This window comes from Ranitomeya variabilis, chromosome 1 (genome assembly GCF_051348905.1).
Source record: "Ranitomeya variabilis isolate aRanVar5 chromosome 1, aRanVar5.hap1, whole genome shotgun sequence".
NCBI lineage: Eukaryota > Metazoa > Chordata > Amphibia > Anura > Dendrobatidae > Ranitomeya > Ranitomeya variabilis.
The window spans coordinates 272,046,391-272,062,744 of record NC_135232.1 but is presented as its reverse complement, the minus strand read 5'-3'; the positions used below and the strand labels follow the sequence as shown (position 1 = coordinate 272,062,744).

Below are 16,354 nucleotides of genomic sequence, written 5' to 3'. Positions count from 1 at the left end.
TATACTGAGATAATGACTTTTGGGTTTTCATTGGCTGTAAGCCATAATCATCAACATTAACAGAAATAAATACTTGAAATAGATCACTCTGTTTGTAATGACTATATGAGTTTCACTTCTTGTATTGAAGAACTGAAATAAATAAACTTTTTGGTGATATTCTAATTTTGCATCGTGTATAACATGTACCTTACTGGTAATACATAAAGCCCTTCTATATTAGCAGTATCAAATATATTGTAGGTTTTGAGTAGAGGTTAATAATAGCGTTCTTAGGAACATGACTACACTGTCATTAACCTTTAGCTGTTTTTTCTGCTTACTTTCCGCAAGCAATAACACTCAAGGTTACTAAACTTTAATATTCTTATAATGGCTGTGATAAAACAATATGGTCAAACCTCAAAGCTTCTACCACTTGTCCTAAAAGTAATTATCATGTAATTATTTGCTAAACTGAATATACTGATATCCCGAATCCAGAGTTCCTGCAATTAATAGCAAGCGCTCAACTCACTGAATATATCAATTAGTTACTTGGTAACTTTAATGGCGGTGGGTCTCATACAGAAAAAGCACACTGGATGTGGCTGCAATATACCCAGGGTACAAACAGCAGGTCTTACATATTTATGTGATGTATGAAATGTAATATCAGGCTTGTCTTACTCTTTTTACACATTGAGATTATACAGGAAATAGGAAAGGATTATTACATTTCCCACCACGCACTCTGTTCATATGTAAGCTGATTGCTGTTCTTATATTCTGTACATGGCCATGACAATATTTTTGTGATCTCATTCTCCAATGGAATATCTACAGTAACCCCTTGCCCACACGTAACGCACTATGACATCATGTAGCATGTAGGTATATCAGGAGTTGAGTCTAATTTACACAAGGCAGGTGGCGGCTGTGTTATACAGCCAGCACCTGCCTATAACTTCAGCAATCGGAGCTAGCTCTTTGGCAGCAGCATTTTAGTGGCACAATATTGCCTGTCACCTCCCTACCTTCCCCATGATGTGATCGTGGGGTGCTGATGGGTTACCATGACTGCTGAATGACCCAGTCATTGCCATCTTGGAAGACCAGTCCCAAGCTGGTCTTAATAAAATACCATGATTCGTACTATATACTGCAATAGTAGAGTTTTGCCATTTATAGTATAAAGGATAAAGTAAATAGGATAAAGTTACCCCCTATAGCAGGGTGGGAAAACTCTGGCCCGGAAGTGTCCTTTTCTGTGGCTCCCCAAGGACTGCAGTGCTCGGGTCGGTGGCTGCATTTTGCCGGCTGTGGGCCAGTTAACTGCTCCTGAGACTGCAAGCACGCACAAGCAGCGTTCACTACAGAACGCTGTGGCGCATGCACCAAAGATGTTGACGTACCTTGGAGTCAGCCCGCTGTGTGCACATCTCACTGACGATGACGACAGAAGTGGCAGCCCCGACTCGATCTGTGATGTATGTATGCCCCCAGCCCTTCATGTGATGTCTATATGCCCACAGCCCCTCCCGTGATGTCTATAGGACCCCTGTCCATCCCATGATGTCTATTTGCCCCCAGCCCCTACTGTGATGTCTATTGGCCCCCAACCTGTCCTGTGATGTATAAATGTCCCCAGAGTCACCTGTTATGTATATATACGCCCCCTGTGTCTCCTGTGATGTCTCCTGTGATGTATATTCCCCAGCATCTCCTGAGATGTGTACACCCCCAGCATTTCCAGTTCTTGTCAAAATTAATCACAAAGACTTGATGAATAACATCATCTGTAACACCTAACATCACACATCTCACAAAAGAGAAGAAGCTCCAGCCATCATTTTTTACGGCCTGCGAATGATGGTATAAATATCCAAATGGACTAAAAATGACAGCGTAAAGGAAGAAAAAAAAAGTTAAAAAAATTGTAACAAAAAATTTTAAAAAAGAAAATTCAAATCACTACTTTTCCAGTTAAAAACAACGAAATAAAAAAAAAAGATTAATTGATATTGCCAATTCCATTAAAGTCCTATATATGACAATATAAAATAAACTTATAAGTTAAAAGAAATTAAATTGTCTTTTTCCAGCAGCCCCATATGGAATGAATGAAGCACTGGTTGGGCATGCGCAACACTGCTCCATTCTAGCGGGGTTAAAAAGTGCTCCATAGGGAATAAAAATGCCCCATTCATTGATCAGACCCCACTAATCAATAATTATCATCATTTTTGTAGATAGATGATAACTTGTTTTCACCAAAGAACTTATTTGGCTATGTGCCCATCATCAGGTAATAGCACCGTTTTGGACGCAGCGTATTTTCAATGTGTCCAAAACTGCTGTGTTCTAAGATCTAATCACACAGGTAAATCTGCAGGCGTTCATTGAACCATGTGGATTTACCGCATCTAATGAATGGCTATGGGTGAAACTACACAGTGACTCCGCTGCAAATAATTGCCATGCTGCGGCTCATAAACCTGCACGGGGGGAAAGTTTACACAGTGTTATAAAGAAGCATAGTAGGGGTGAGATTTCTATAAGGCTATGTGCACGCGGATCTGCAGCTGTTTTCCATGCGTTGTACAGTACCATGTAAACGTATGGAAAACAAAATCCGCAGTGCACATGCGGAAAAAAACGCACGGAAAAGCAGTGTTGCTTTTTCTGCAGCATGTCAATTCTTTGTGCGGATTCCACAGCGGTTTACACCTGCTCCTCAATAGGAATCCGTAGGTGTAAAACCGCAGGTGGAATCCGCACAAAAACCGAGATAAATCCGCAGCAAATCCGCGGGTAATCCGCAGTGCGATTTACCTGCGGATTTTGCAAAAACAGTGCGGAAAAATCCGCACACCAATCCGCAACGTGTGCACATAGCCTAAATCTCATCTACTCTGCTTCTAATATAGAACGCAGTGCCAGTGAGCTGCGTCCAAAACACTGATCTTCCTGATCGTGGGCACATACACTTTAGGATCTTTTTAAAACAGAAAATTATTACATAACTTATATCTATTAAGACAATAATAGGTGACAACGTATAGTTCTGAGTATACAGTGAGTACAACTGTATTTGTTATTTTTGAATAAAAATGGAAAAGTATGTTTTCTTTTATTTCAAATAAAAGACTTTATTCTGCCTGTGTTATAGTTATTTACATATAACTATAGGATTAGTAATGGATAGGTGTCTTATTGACACCTCTCCATTACTAAGCTGTGGGCTTGATGTCACCGGAAAATACAAAGGTGACATCAACCCCACAAGCATGAACCCCACTTCCCACCGATACAGGGCAAGTGGGAAGAGAAATACTCCCATCAGCCGCTCCTGCTCTCATTGTTATTAGCGGCAACAGGCGTTGGCTGATGGGAGCAGTTGCCCCATCAGCTGACACCAGTGACTGGAGGTAAACTTTATACCTCCGATCACACATGCGTGCTCATGCTGTTTTTTGACAGTGCGAGAACCGCAGCTCTCTGACCAGCGGTGATGATTTTACTGCCAATTCGAAGCGGTGTTTGCTGCGCTGTCATGCACATGACAGCATGACAAACACTGGATGTTCGGGCCCCCCCATTCACGTGACTGGGGTCCAGATTCGGGTCCGGGTACTGTTCTGGTAACTATTCGGCCGAACCCTCAGGACCCAAACATCCAGGGGTCTGCCCATCTCTACACGCAACTAGTTTCTCCATACAGGAGGGATCATGAAGCCGTCATTATCAATGAAGGCTTCTGTAAAAAGTATTAAATACATTTCACTAAGCATGTTCAGTACTTTTTTCCAGCGTCATTTCTCATTATTCCACATTACTTAATTCATGGACATCTATGGTTTGATTTCTTTGCCAGTGTAGATTGGCTGGACATCTTTTGAGAATTTCATATTAATAGCACCTTTAGAAATATATTTAAAATTGGTGAAGTGTTCAATACTCATTTCACCCGCTGTATATATATATTTTACTATTACATCCGCCACATAAATAGAGCAATGATCCTGTACTTGTCATCTTTCTGGGTGTTGAGGAGAGTGACAATTACATTCATGTATAAATGTTGCCCTCTAGTGGCCTTACAGGAATACTGACAGGTCTCCATTCCTCACCATATTTCCATGAGAGCGCAGGCAGCCTTCCTTCTAATGCTTACTAATGGGTGGCTGAGCTTTTCCTTGAGAACCATCACAGCTCCTGCCCCAAGAGCCTGGGAAGCATCTGCTTGTAAGCAGAAATGTAATGTTTCCAAGATGACCTCCTGTATTTCATCCAGCTCGGATTCCAACTTCCTCACCAGCTGTGAGACTAGGCCTGCGTCAACCAGAGCGGCTGCACCTGCAATACAAGCATGACACAATAAGTGATGTGGCAGTAACCATATTGGGCACATACTTTGTCCACTCAGCATTTTTTTTGTAAACCTGGCAGTTTATAGTGTGCCCGATTTAACTGTATGGATATACTGTATAGTAAATTGCACTTCACTGTACAGTAATGCACACTGACTAGCACAGTGAGAATATCAGCGCAGCTCTGCTGTTCTAATGAGGGCAGACATCCCTATGACACATATACCTGTCTGTGATATTAACACTCTCATGTCCAGAGCCCACAGCATAGACGGAACAGCCATTGTCACTGCACAATGTCATGATTGTACTATATCAGAACAATACATTTCATAACTAACAGTCAATGAATCCCAAAATCTTATTATAACACCTCAAAACCTGGCCATACACATTAGATAACTGTTGGGCACACGATGCTCCGGTCGCTCATTTGGCTGTCAGCGATCCCAGCCGACTCTCCCATACACAGGAAGTCTGGTCGAGAGCTTCAGTGTTCAATATAAGAAAATCGCCAACTGACACGTCACCCGGCGACTTATCTCTGGGAGGACAATGTGATCGGCAACCCAAAATCAGACATGTGCGGTCAACAACTCACCAGCCATCAGTTGGTCGGTGCCGCCATAAACAATAGACCGTCGGCCAATGCTGTCGGGTTTGGCTAACTTTAGAGAATCTACAGGCACTGTATGCGATTTGCAAACTTCTGCTCACATTTCCACTACACTGTTTCCGGACCTTCCTCGATACACTTGCATTGAGCGAGGTAATGCCCATCTAGTAGGCAAGTGGCCGCACATATGCAAATCACATACTTGCCGTCATGTGCCCACTGCACCCAACACCACAGAATTTTCACAGTTTGAAGTGAGTGCGATGTCAGGATTTATAAGTGTGCAGTCACATAGACTGACTGCAGACTTGTAGCTTAAGACCGGACAACCCCTTTAAGGCCACGACTTCTAGAATGTTAGAACAACTCTCTTACCTCCTGTCATGATTCTACTATTCACTGTGTACTGGACACAGTGAGTGACAGTTCAGTCACGCTATAGAATCAGGGTCGTGCTGCACTGTCAGTATTGTGAGTGACAGCTCAGCTGTCCAATCTGGGGCAGAGGCGTGATGAGCTGTCAGTATTTTGAGTTACAGTCTAACCACCAATCAGGGTAGGCGTGTGCTGGGTGATTCCCTGGCTACTTAGCTGGCAGTCAGTGCCTGATTATTGCCTGTTGTAGCGTTAGCTCGACAGTTTGTGTGTGCCTTGTTTTCCAGTGCTCCGTTTCTCATCTTTTACTGCCCAACCTTGGACCTTGTCTTTGACCACCCGTTTGACTAGCCCCTTTGTCTTGATCCGTCACTTTTCATACAAGCTCTCTTGATATCTGACCCCGGACATGTTGATTACCCTTTCTCACGGTTTGTTTGTGAGTAGCCATTTTTTTTTTAATGGATTTAGGGTATTCTGAGGATCTGAATTCAAAAATTCAATTATTTTTGCTGAATTGTTCAAGATTTTTATATAATTCATATATGAAAATAATGCATTCCTCCAATGTGACTTGTGTGTGTTAACAAATGCAATATCTTTTGGTCTGTCTTTTGACTCTTTAACATTGTTTTAGGTAATGAAATATTCCATATAATTAATTTGTATTTTAATTTGTAATCTTACACAGCTATAAAAGTGACTTTTTGAAACCAGTATTTTACTGTAATTAATTAACTATTAAATATCTGAGAAACTAGAGCCAGTCTGGCAAAACCGAAGTCATATTCTTAATCAGCACCATATACTTAACCCCTGTACCCCTGAAGGTAGTTTGCACGTTAATGACCAGGCTAATTTTTAGTATTCTGACCACTGTCACACTAACTCTGGAATGGTTCAACGGATCCCGGTGATTCAGACACTGTATTCTTATGACATATTGTACTTCATGATAGTGGTAAAATTTCTTCAATATGACTTGCGCTTAATTGTGAAAAAAATGGAAATGTGGCGAAAATTTCACAATATTTAAACTTTGAATTTTCATGCCCTTAAATCACAGATATGTCACACAAAATAGTTAACAAATAACATTTCCCACATGTCTACTTAACATCAGAACAATTTTTGAAACATATTTTTTTTTGTTAGGAAGTTATAAGGGTTAAAAGTTGACCAGCGATTTTCCATTTTTCCAAAAAATTTACAAAACCATTTTTTGTAGGGACCACATCACATTTTAAGTCACTTTGAGGGGGCATATATGAGATAAAATACCCAAAAGTGACACCATTCTAAAAACTGCACCCCTCAAGGTGCTCAAAACCACATTCAAGAAATTTATCAATTCTTCACATGTATTTTTGGGACGTGGAAAAAAATGAACATTTAACTTTTTTCACAAAAATTTTTTACTTCAGATGCAACTTTTTATCACCAAAAATTTACTTCAGATGCAATTTTTTTTATTTTGACAAGGGTAAAAGGAAAAATGGACCCCAAAATATTTGTTGTGTAATTTCTCCTGAGCATGCCGATACCAAATATGAGGGAGAAAACAGCAGAACTCGAAAGGGAAGGAGCGTCATTTGACTTTTTGAATGTAAAATTTCCTGGAATCATATCCCATTTGGACGCGTCCTGATGTGCCTAAACAGTGGAAACCCCCCACAAGTGACCTCACTTTGGAAACTAGACCCTCAAGGAATGTATTTAGATGTGTGGTGAGCACGTTTATAACGTTTATAACTTTGAGCCGTGAAATAATATAATAATTTTTCCCCACAAAAATTTTATTTTCGCCCCAAATTTTGCATTTTCATAAGGGTAACAGGAGAAATTGCACCATGCAATTTCTCCTTAGTATGCTGATACTCCATATGTGGGGGAATACTACTGTTGAGGCACAGTGCAAAGCTCAGAAGGGAAGAAGCGCCATATTGGAGTTCAGGCTTTGTTGGAATGGTTTGAGGGTGCCATGTCCCATTGGCAGAGCCCCTAAGGTGCCAGAACAACAGAAACCACCCATATGTGAACTCATTTAACAAATTACACTCCCCAATGAATTCATCTAGGGGGTGCAGTGATCATATTGACACCACGGGTGTGTCACGGAATTTTATACCATTGGGCAGTGAAGAAAAAAATAACTACATTTTTACCATCAAAATTTTGCTTTAGCCCCAGATATTACATTTTCAATCAAGGTAAAAATGGCACCATACTTTGTACCACAATTTTTACTGAACGTGGCAATACCCTATATGTGGCTGTACAGTACTACTTAGCCATACGGAGAGACTGGAGCGCAGATTTTCCTAGAACAGTTTGCAGACTCCATATACAGAGCCTCTAATTGCTAGAAGAGCAGAATCTCCCCCTCAAGTGACCTATTTTGGAAATTATACCCCTTTGGGAATTTATCTACAGGTGATGTGACAATTTTGACTTCATGGGTATTTTCCAAAAACAAGCAGCAATGAATGTTGCTGAGTGAAAACTGCAAACTGCCATTGTGTTGACCAGTATGGTGTAGTGACCAGTAAGTTGTAGTCACCAGCACGTTATGGCCAGCTCAAGCTTCTGGAGACATGCACCTGTAAGTTAGGTGGGCTCTCATCGCTTCAGAAATGCCAAACACGTGAGTGGGGCTCAGTAGGGAGCGGACATTTCGATTTGGGAGCGGATAATTTGCTGAATTTCTTTTGGAGGGGGAGGAGCCATTTCGCTTTTCCAGAGCCTTTGTAATACCAGTAACATGGAAGCCCCCTATATTTCTGTTAACACATGACAAACCTGAGTGGGGACTTGTTTTTTTTGTGGATTGAGTTGAAGCTTTTATAGGGAACATTTTACATAAGTTTAGGATCACATTTATCCGGCACTTTTCGCTGATCACTTACTTTGGGGTTTCCATCTAAATCTCTGAGTGACATGATTCAGATGAAACTCCCAAGGGATCCATTAATTATAATGAGGCAGCAGAGTTACTTTGGATTCTGTCTTGCCTCTATTCAGCAGTGTCCTTCTTTTCAAAAATGCTCAAAACTGCATTATGCAATCATAAAAAGATGGACACCGCTGAACAGAGGCCAGACAGAATCCAAAGTAACTCTGCTGCCTCATTATAGGGAATCTTCTGTTCCGTCTGAATCACGTATTTCAGTGATTTTCACGAACACCCCAATGTAAGTGCTCAGCACAGAGCACAGGATAAATGTGTGCCAAGCCTTACTGCGATCATTAGGAGTCAGAGTGAAAAATTTAACAGCAGGTGAAGAATTAGTTTTATTTATTTTTTACATCGTTCCTCGTGCAGTATAAGTGATTAGGTGACTTTGTTCTTAGGGTTGGTGCGATTACAGCGATACCAGATTTATATCGGGTTTTGATGTTTGGCTGCTATCATACACTAAAATACGCTTTTTATCGCAAAAACTATTTTTTTGCATCACCATATTTTTAGAGCTATAGTTTTTCCTTATTTTGGCTGCCAGAGGCATATGATGGCTTGTTTTTTGCGGGAAGAGATGACGTTTTTATTTGTATCATTTTAAGATACTACATTGATTTATCACTTTCTATTCTGATTTTTGGGAGGCAGAATGTACAATAACCAGCAATTCAGGATTTTTTTGAGGGGGGGGGGGTTTATGTAATTCTGCGTGTGGTAAATTTAATAAGACAGTTTTATTCTTTGGGATAGTAAGATTACAGCAATATCTCATTTATATTTTTTTATGGCACTTTTACACAGTAAAAACTATTTTATTGAAAAACGAATTATCTTTGCATTGCTTTATTCTGAGAGCTATAACTTTTTTATTTTTCTGCTGATGGAGCTGTATGGTGACTTTTTTTGCGGGACAAGATGACGTTTTCAGTGGTACTATGTTTATTAATATCCTTCTTTGTTATCGAGTTTTATTCCACTTTTTGTTTGGCGGTATGATGATAAAGCATTCATCTAGGAGTGCAATGATCATATTGACACCACGGGTGTGTCACGGAATTTTTCTGCCTTTTTAAAAGAAAAAAAAGTATGGTGGTCACTAAAGGGGTTAACTAGTGGGACAGTTTTATAGATCAGGTTGTTCCAGACGCGGGGATACCAATATGTGTACTTTTTTTTTCCATAGAAATATTTATTTATGGATACAATATCTTTTAAGTTTGTATTATTATTTTTTTATTTTTTTAAATACTTTTACAATTATTATTATTTTTTTTTAACTTTTTTACTTTGTCCCACTGTGGGACTATCATTTTTGGCAGGTTGATCGCTTGTATAGCATGGGGATGCAGCTATGCAAATTATCAGCAGTGTACTGACAGAGAAAGTTGCTAATCATGCACTGCGCATGATCAAGCAACTTTCCTAGCTTTGGTGACCCGGATGTCATCATGACGACATTAGGTCACCATGGCAGCAATCGGGACAAGGCGTCACGCTGCAGGGTCCCCGATCCAAGAGCAAAGGGGCTGTCTGCCAACTCCCGGAATGCTGCAATCGCATTCGCTCCCAGCATTTCGGGGGTTAAAGTGCCGGGAGCGGTGCGTGACCGCTCCTGGCACTTAGAGCCAAGTGTCGCTCCCCTTCTTCCCAGAGCCATAACTTTTTACTTTTCCATCAATATGGCCATATAAAGGCTTATTTTTTGCGGGGCGGGTTGTACTTTTGATCAATATCATTGGTTTTACCATGTCGTGTAACAGAAAATAGGAAAACATTCCAAGTGTGATGAAATTGCAAAAAAAGTGCAATGCAACTTTTTTTTGGCCTTTTTGCTCGGTTCACTAAATGCTAAAACCTGCCATTATGATTCTCCGGGTCATTAGATACCAAACATGTCTAGGTTCTCTTTTACCTAAGTGGTAAAAAAAATCCAAATTTTCTAAATAAAAATAAGATAAAAAAATTCCGCAATTTTCTGATACCCATAGCGTTTTTATTTTTCCTGATCTGGGGTCAGGTGAGGGCTTATTTTTTGCGTGCCGAGCTGACGTTTTTAATGATACCACTTTTGAGCAGATACATTCTTTTTTTGTACTGCTACATACTTAGGCAGTTAACTGGTTCATGCAGCTTTACATGAACACCCGAGCCTTACACTATGGCTGGTCCAAATAACTAAAGCAATTGTTACCATCCACCTCTCATGTCTCCCCTTTTTCTCATGGATTGTAAGCTTGCGAGCAGGGCCCTCATTCCTCCTGGTATCTATTTTGAACTGTGATTTCTGTTATGCTGTAATGTCTATTGTCTGTACAAGTCCCCTCTATAAGTTGTAAAGCGCTGCGGAATAGGTTGGCGCTATATAAATAAAAATTATTATTATTATTATTATTGATCGCCCGTTATTGCATTTTAGTGACCAAAAAAATCGTAATTTTTGGCTTTTTTGATTTTTTTTTCTCGTTACGCCATTTAGCGATCAAGTTAATCCTTTTTTTATTGATTGACCGGTGGGCAGCACGGTGGCGCAGTGGTTAGCACTGCAGCCTTGCAGCGCTGGAGTCCTGGGTTCTAATCCCACCTTGGACAACATCTGCAAAGAGTTTGTATGTTCTCTCCGTGTTTGCGTGGGTTTCCTTCAGGTACTCCAGTTTCCTCCCACATTCCAAAGACATACTGATAGGGAATTTAGATTGTGAGCCCCATCGGGAACAGTGATGATAATGTGTGCAAACTGTAAAGCGCTGCGTAATATGTTAGCGCTATATAAAGATTATTATTATTATTGACCGGGCGATTCTAAACGCAGCGATACCAAATATGTGTAGGTTTGATTTTTTTTTTTATTGTTTTATTTCGATTGGGGCGAAAGGGGGGTGATATATATATATTTTTTAATATTTTTAAACATTTTTTTTTTAATTTTGGCATGCTTCAATAGCCTCCATGGGAGGCTAGAAGCATCCACTACTCGATCACCTCTGCTACATAGAGGTGATGCACAGATCACCTCTATGCAGCAGAATTACAGGCTTAGGCTGCCATCACACTAGCAGTATTTGGTCAGTATTTTACATCAGTATTTGTAAGCCAAAGTGATAAATGCAGAAGTGGTGCATATGTTTCTATTATACTTTTCCTCTAATTGTTCCACTCCTGGTTTTGGCTTACAAATACTGATGTAAAATACTGACCAAATACTGCTAGTGTGACGGCAGCCTTACTATGAGCGCCGACCACAGGGTGGCGCTCATAGCAATCTGCCATCAACAACCATAGAGGTCTCGAGGAGACCTCTGGTTGTGATGGCAACACTCCGCTAACCCCCGATCATGTGGCGGGGTTCAGCAGTGCGAGTAACCCGGCCACGTGGCCGGCAGCGCTTTTTAAATGCCGCTGTCAGAGTTTGACAGCGGCATTTAACTAGTTAATGGGTGCGGGCGGATAGCGATTCCGCTCGTGCCCATTGCACGCACATGTCAGCTGTTGAAAAAAGCTGACATGTTGCGGCTTTGAGGTGGGCTCACCACCGGAGCCCACCTCAAAGCGGGGGATACTGCCAGCTGACGTACTATCCCGTCAGCTGGCAGGAAGGGGTTAATAAGGCCCAGGGATGTATTATTATGCCTGATGTCAGAAAGGGGTTAAAGGGGTTTTCCCATGAAGAAAGTACATTTTAATCAATAGATCTTTGAATAATAATCTCAAAGTTGGATGTGTTTATTAGATAGGCCGGGGTCACACTTGCGAGTGCAATGCGAGAAACTCGCACGAGTCTCTCCCATCAATACCCGGCACTGCCGCCGGCACTCAGGACCGCAGCGTGCGGCTGCATAGAAATACATGCAGCCGCACGCTCCGGTCCCAAGTGCTGGTGGCAGTGCTGGGTACTGATGGGAGACACTCCTGAGTTTCTCGCATTGCACTCGCAAGTGTGACACCAGCCTATCTCATAAATGTGCCCCTGCAGTGTACTGTGTAATGTCTGTGTCTGACCCTACAGGGACATGGTCTGATCGTACCACAGCTCCTGGGCAGAGGAAGGGGGGAGGAAAAGTGTGTATACAGATAGCACAGCAGGGGATCACAGCTGATTCTTTTTGTGAGGTAGAACATTTCACTGCCTGTTTTTAACCCCTTAACATCCAATGACAGCTCTATCCCTTGGAGACTATTGAAGCATGCCAAAAGTAAAAAAAAATGTTTTTAGAAATATAACAAAAATATATAAAAAAATAAAATATAAAAGTTCAAATCACCCGTTTCGCCCCATTCAAAATAAAACAATAAAAAAATCAAATACATACATATTTGGTATCGCTGTGTTCAGAATCACCCGATCTATCAATATATAAAAAGAATTAATCCAATCGGATAAAGATGTAGCGAGAAGAAAAATCGAAGTGCGAGAATTACATTTTTTTTTGTCGGGCGATCAAAAAATCGTATACACACCAAAATGGTATCAATTAAAATGTCAGATTGGCGAACATAAAATAAGCCCTTACCTGGCCCCAGATCCCAAAAATTGGAGATGCTACGGGTCTCGGAAAATGGCAACTTTTTTTGTTTACAAACTTTGCGCATATTCATCACTGTAATGAGCGGTACCACGTGATCGCTCACACAGGACAAGCTGCCGACACTGAGAGGAGGCATCGCAGGAGCTGGGTGAGTATTTCTCTGCAAGCGGGCGGGCGCACGGGGGTGGGAGGCGGGAGGTGACCCCAAACTCTATTTTTAACAAAAAAAACCAAAAACTTGATTTCTCATCTCTTCTCTCCTGCAGGGGAGAAAAGATGAATGTTGCCTTCAGCACCACACGCAGGGGAGACAGCACTTACTGTAGCGCTGTCTCTCCTGCGGGCAGTACGTGCACATGGAGGAGAGTGCACACTGTTCTCCGTGTGCACGTGTGCGGGACGCTTTGCGGACCGTGCTGCTGGAGAAAAACGGACATGTCTCCATGTTTTAAACACGGACACACGGTCCGTGAAAACACGGAGACATGTGCATAGACCCATTAATTTGAATGGGTCTATGTGTGTCAGTGTCTCCGGTACGTGAGAAAACTGTCACTACACGTACCAGAGACACTGACGTGTGAAACCGGCCTTACACAGCCATTACACAGTAAACAGCAGGGGCACATTTCTAATATTATCTCATGAACATTTTACTAAAACACATCCAATTGTGGAAGTTATTATTCCAAGGTCTATTGATTAAAATGAACTTTTGTTAGTGTGTAAACGCCTTTAATTTAAAACTGTTTAGATATCGTTGGCACCAAAATCACTGTATACCAGTATATACCAGTATTAGGCTGCCGTCACACTAGCAGTATTTGGTCAGTATTTTGCATCACTATTTGTAAGCCAAAACCAGGAGTGGAACAATTAGAGGAAAAGTATAATAGAAACATATGCACCACTTCTGCATTTATCACCCACTCCTGGTTTTGGCTTACAAATACTGATGTAAAATACTGACCAAACGTGACGGCAGCCTAATAGGAAAGATTAGCGGCATCAATAACACGGGAGTTTAAATGGGTTGTCCAGTAAAAATAAGTTATCACCTATCAATGGGATAGGTGATAACTTGATTGGTGGAAGTTCCGATAGGCAGATTAAAGAATTTTCATCCTGTTCCAAATTGGAGTGACAGATCACACCGCTGCTCCATTCATTCTTTTGTGGCTGCCTGAAAAAGCAGAGTGCAGGGCTTGACTGCCCCATAGGGAATGAATGGAGCAGCGCTCAAGCATGTGCACTGCCGCTCCATTCTAACAGGGATAAAGCTCCCCATTTTGACGATCAGTGTGGGTATCAGCAATCCGATCAACAAGTTATTGCCTATTCTGTGGATAACAGGTTTTCACTGGACAAACATTTAAGGGGCTTTTACACCACCATTTGAAAACTGCTGAATCATACAATTTCTACAGCTAAACATTGGTAATAGCAAGGGTATAACTGAATAGTGAACAATGTTGGAATAACCACCAAGTGACTGCTGCAGCCAGAGACTGGACTCAGAATTCTCCTGTTCTCTTCCTCGGAGGCAAGCAGGGCTCATTCAGATGTGATTTTTTTCTTTTTCATGGACCCATAGACTTGCATGGATTGAACCAAGACTCAAGTCAAAATCAGTTCGCAAAAATGCATGGACACGAGAACAGCCTCACATACTTTCACAGGTACAAGTTTTATCCGTAAAAAAACAGGGATAGAACTTGTATGTGAAAAACTGAAGTTTGAATGAACCATAAGACTTTATTTTCAAGAGGATCAAGTCTTTGGGTCTGGATTGATGTTTGGACTGCAGTACAGAGAGAGAAAAGGCCTGACAATAGTGGGTACAGCTGGCTTTGGCATTGTGCTATGTGTCTCCCTCTCCATATCTTATGAGAAGTAGGAGGTTTGAGAGCGGCTAGCTTCTATCGCCTCCAAGTTGGCCAAAGAAAGAGTAGGAGTTTACCAGGAGCAGTAGGTAGCTTAATCAGCTCCCCAAATAAAATCCTGAGTGTGCCAAGCTGCACACAAGCCAAAGATCATTGCGCGCAATGCCAATTGTCAGCTGGAGTGTTGTAAATCCCCCATCACTGGATTCTGGAACAATAGATTTGTGGACGACGACCTACTTGCTGATTGTGTCGAGGTTTTTCATAATTTAGTCACTAAGGGCACTCTGATACGGCAATGGACGTCACACAACACCATGGCAATTCGATGTTTGCAAAAGGTCTCTAGTTGAGACCATGACGTTACATGCTTATAGGCCTCATTTAGATGTCCATGAATACGTGTTCTATCGGCATTTTTCACAGAGATCAGGTATAGTCCATGGGGCTAATCACGTGGCCATGGTTTTTTTCGGAACGTGTGTCTGGATACAATCATGATGATATCTGAGTCACAGATCAAAATTATCCATCGAAATCTATTGGTCTGTGAAAAAATCATCGACAGCGCACATTGCCACCCGTGTGTGTTGTCTTTGGCCTGTCCCACACGTCCAGATAATTCCGGTACCGGAAAAAATCGGTACCAGAGTTATCCGTGTCCGTGTGTCCGTGAGCTCACGTAGGCCATCCGTGTGGCACACATGCGGCAGCCGTGTGCTGCCTGGGTACCACACGGACCATGCAGGAGAGACAGCGCTACAGTAAGCGCTGTCCCCCCAGCATGGTGCTGAAGCCGCCATTCATCCGTTCTCTCCAGCGCTCGCTGGGGAGAAGGGATGAAAAATCTTTTTTGTTTTTTGTTTTTATGTGTTTAAAATAAACTTTAGGGCATCCTCCCCCCTCCCACCCCCTGTGCGCCCGGCCGCCGGCATTAAAATACTCACCCGCCTCCCTCGACGCTTGCTCTCCGCCCCGCAGCTTCTCCTGCACTGAGCGGTCACGTGGTGCCGCCCATTACAGTTGATGAATATGTGGCTCCAACTCCCATAGGGGTGGAGCCGCATATTCATCACTGTAATGGGCGGCACCACGTGACCGCTCATACAGGAGAAGCTGCGGGGCGGAGAGCAAGCGTCGAGGGATGCGGGTGAGTATTTTAATGCCGGCGGCCGGGCGCACAGGGGGTGGGAGGGGGGAGGATGCCCTAAAGTTTATTTTAAACACATAAAAACAAAAAAAAAAAAGATTTTTCATCCCTTCTCCCCAGCGAGCGCTGGAGAGAACGTATGAATGGCGGCTTCAGCACCATGCTGGGGGGACAGCGCTTACTGTAAGCGCTGTCTCCAGCACGGCACACGGACTGCACATGGAAAACATCCGTGTGCGTTACGTGTTTTACACGGACCCATTGACTTTAATGGGTCCGTGTAATACGTGCGCTCCCACGAACACTGACATGTCTCCGTGTTTGGCACACGGAGACACGGTCCGCAAAAAATCAATGACATCTGCACAGATGCATTGATTTCAATGTGTCTACGTGTGTCAGTGGCTCCGGTACGTGAGGAAACTGTCACCTCACGTACCGGAGCCACTGACGTGTGAAACCGGCCTTTAACAGTGTTATGGATAGGAGAAGCTTA

The 16,354-nt window shown here is 42.2% G+C and overlaps 1 protein-coding gene across 4 annotated transcripts in view; it reads right to left on the bottom strand.

Moving 5' to 3' along the window:
• RSPH14 (radial spoke head 14 homolog) overlaps positions 1-16,354 on the bottom strand; it is a 324,813-nt gene that overhangs the window by 29,196 nt on the left and 279,263 nt on the right. For all 4 annotated transcript variants that reach the window (XM_077293829.1, XM_077293821.1, XM_077293812.1 and 1 more), the window contains one exon: positions 4,113-4,338. In XM_077293829.1, the coding sequence (XP_077149944.1) occupies positions 4,113-4,338 (226 nt within the window). The remainder of the gene's footprint in view (positions 1-4,112; positions 4,339-16,354) is intronic.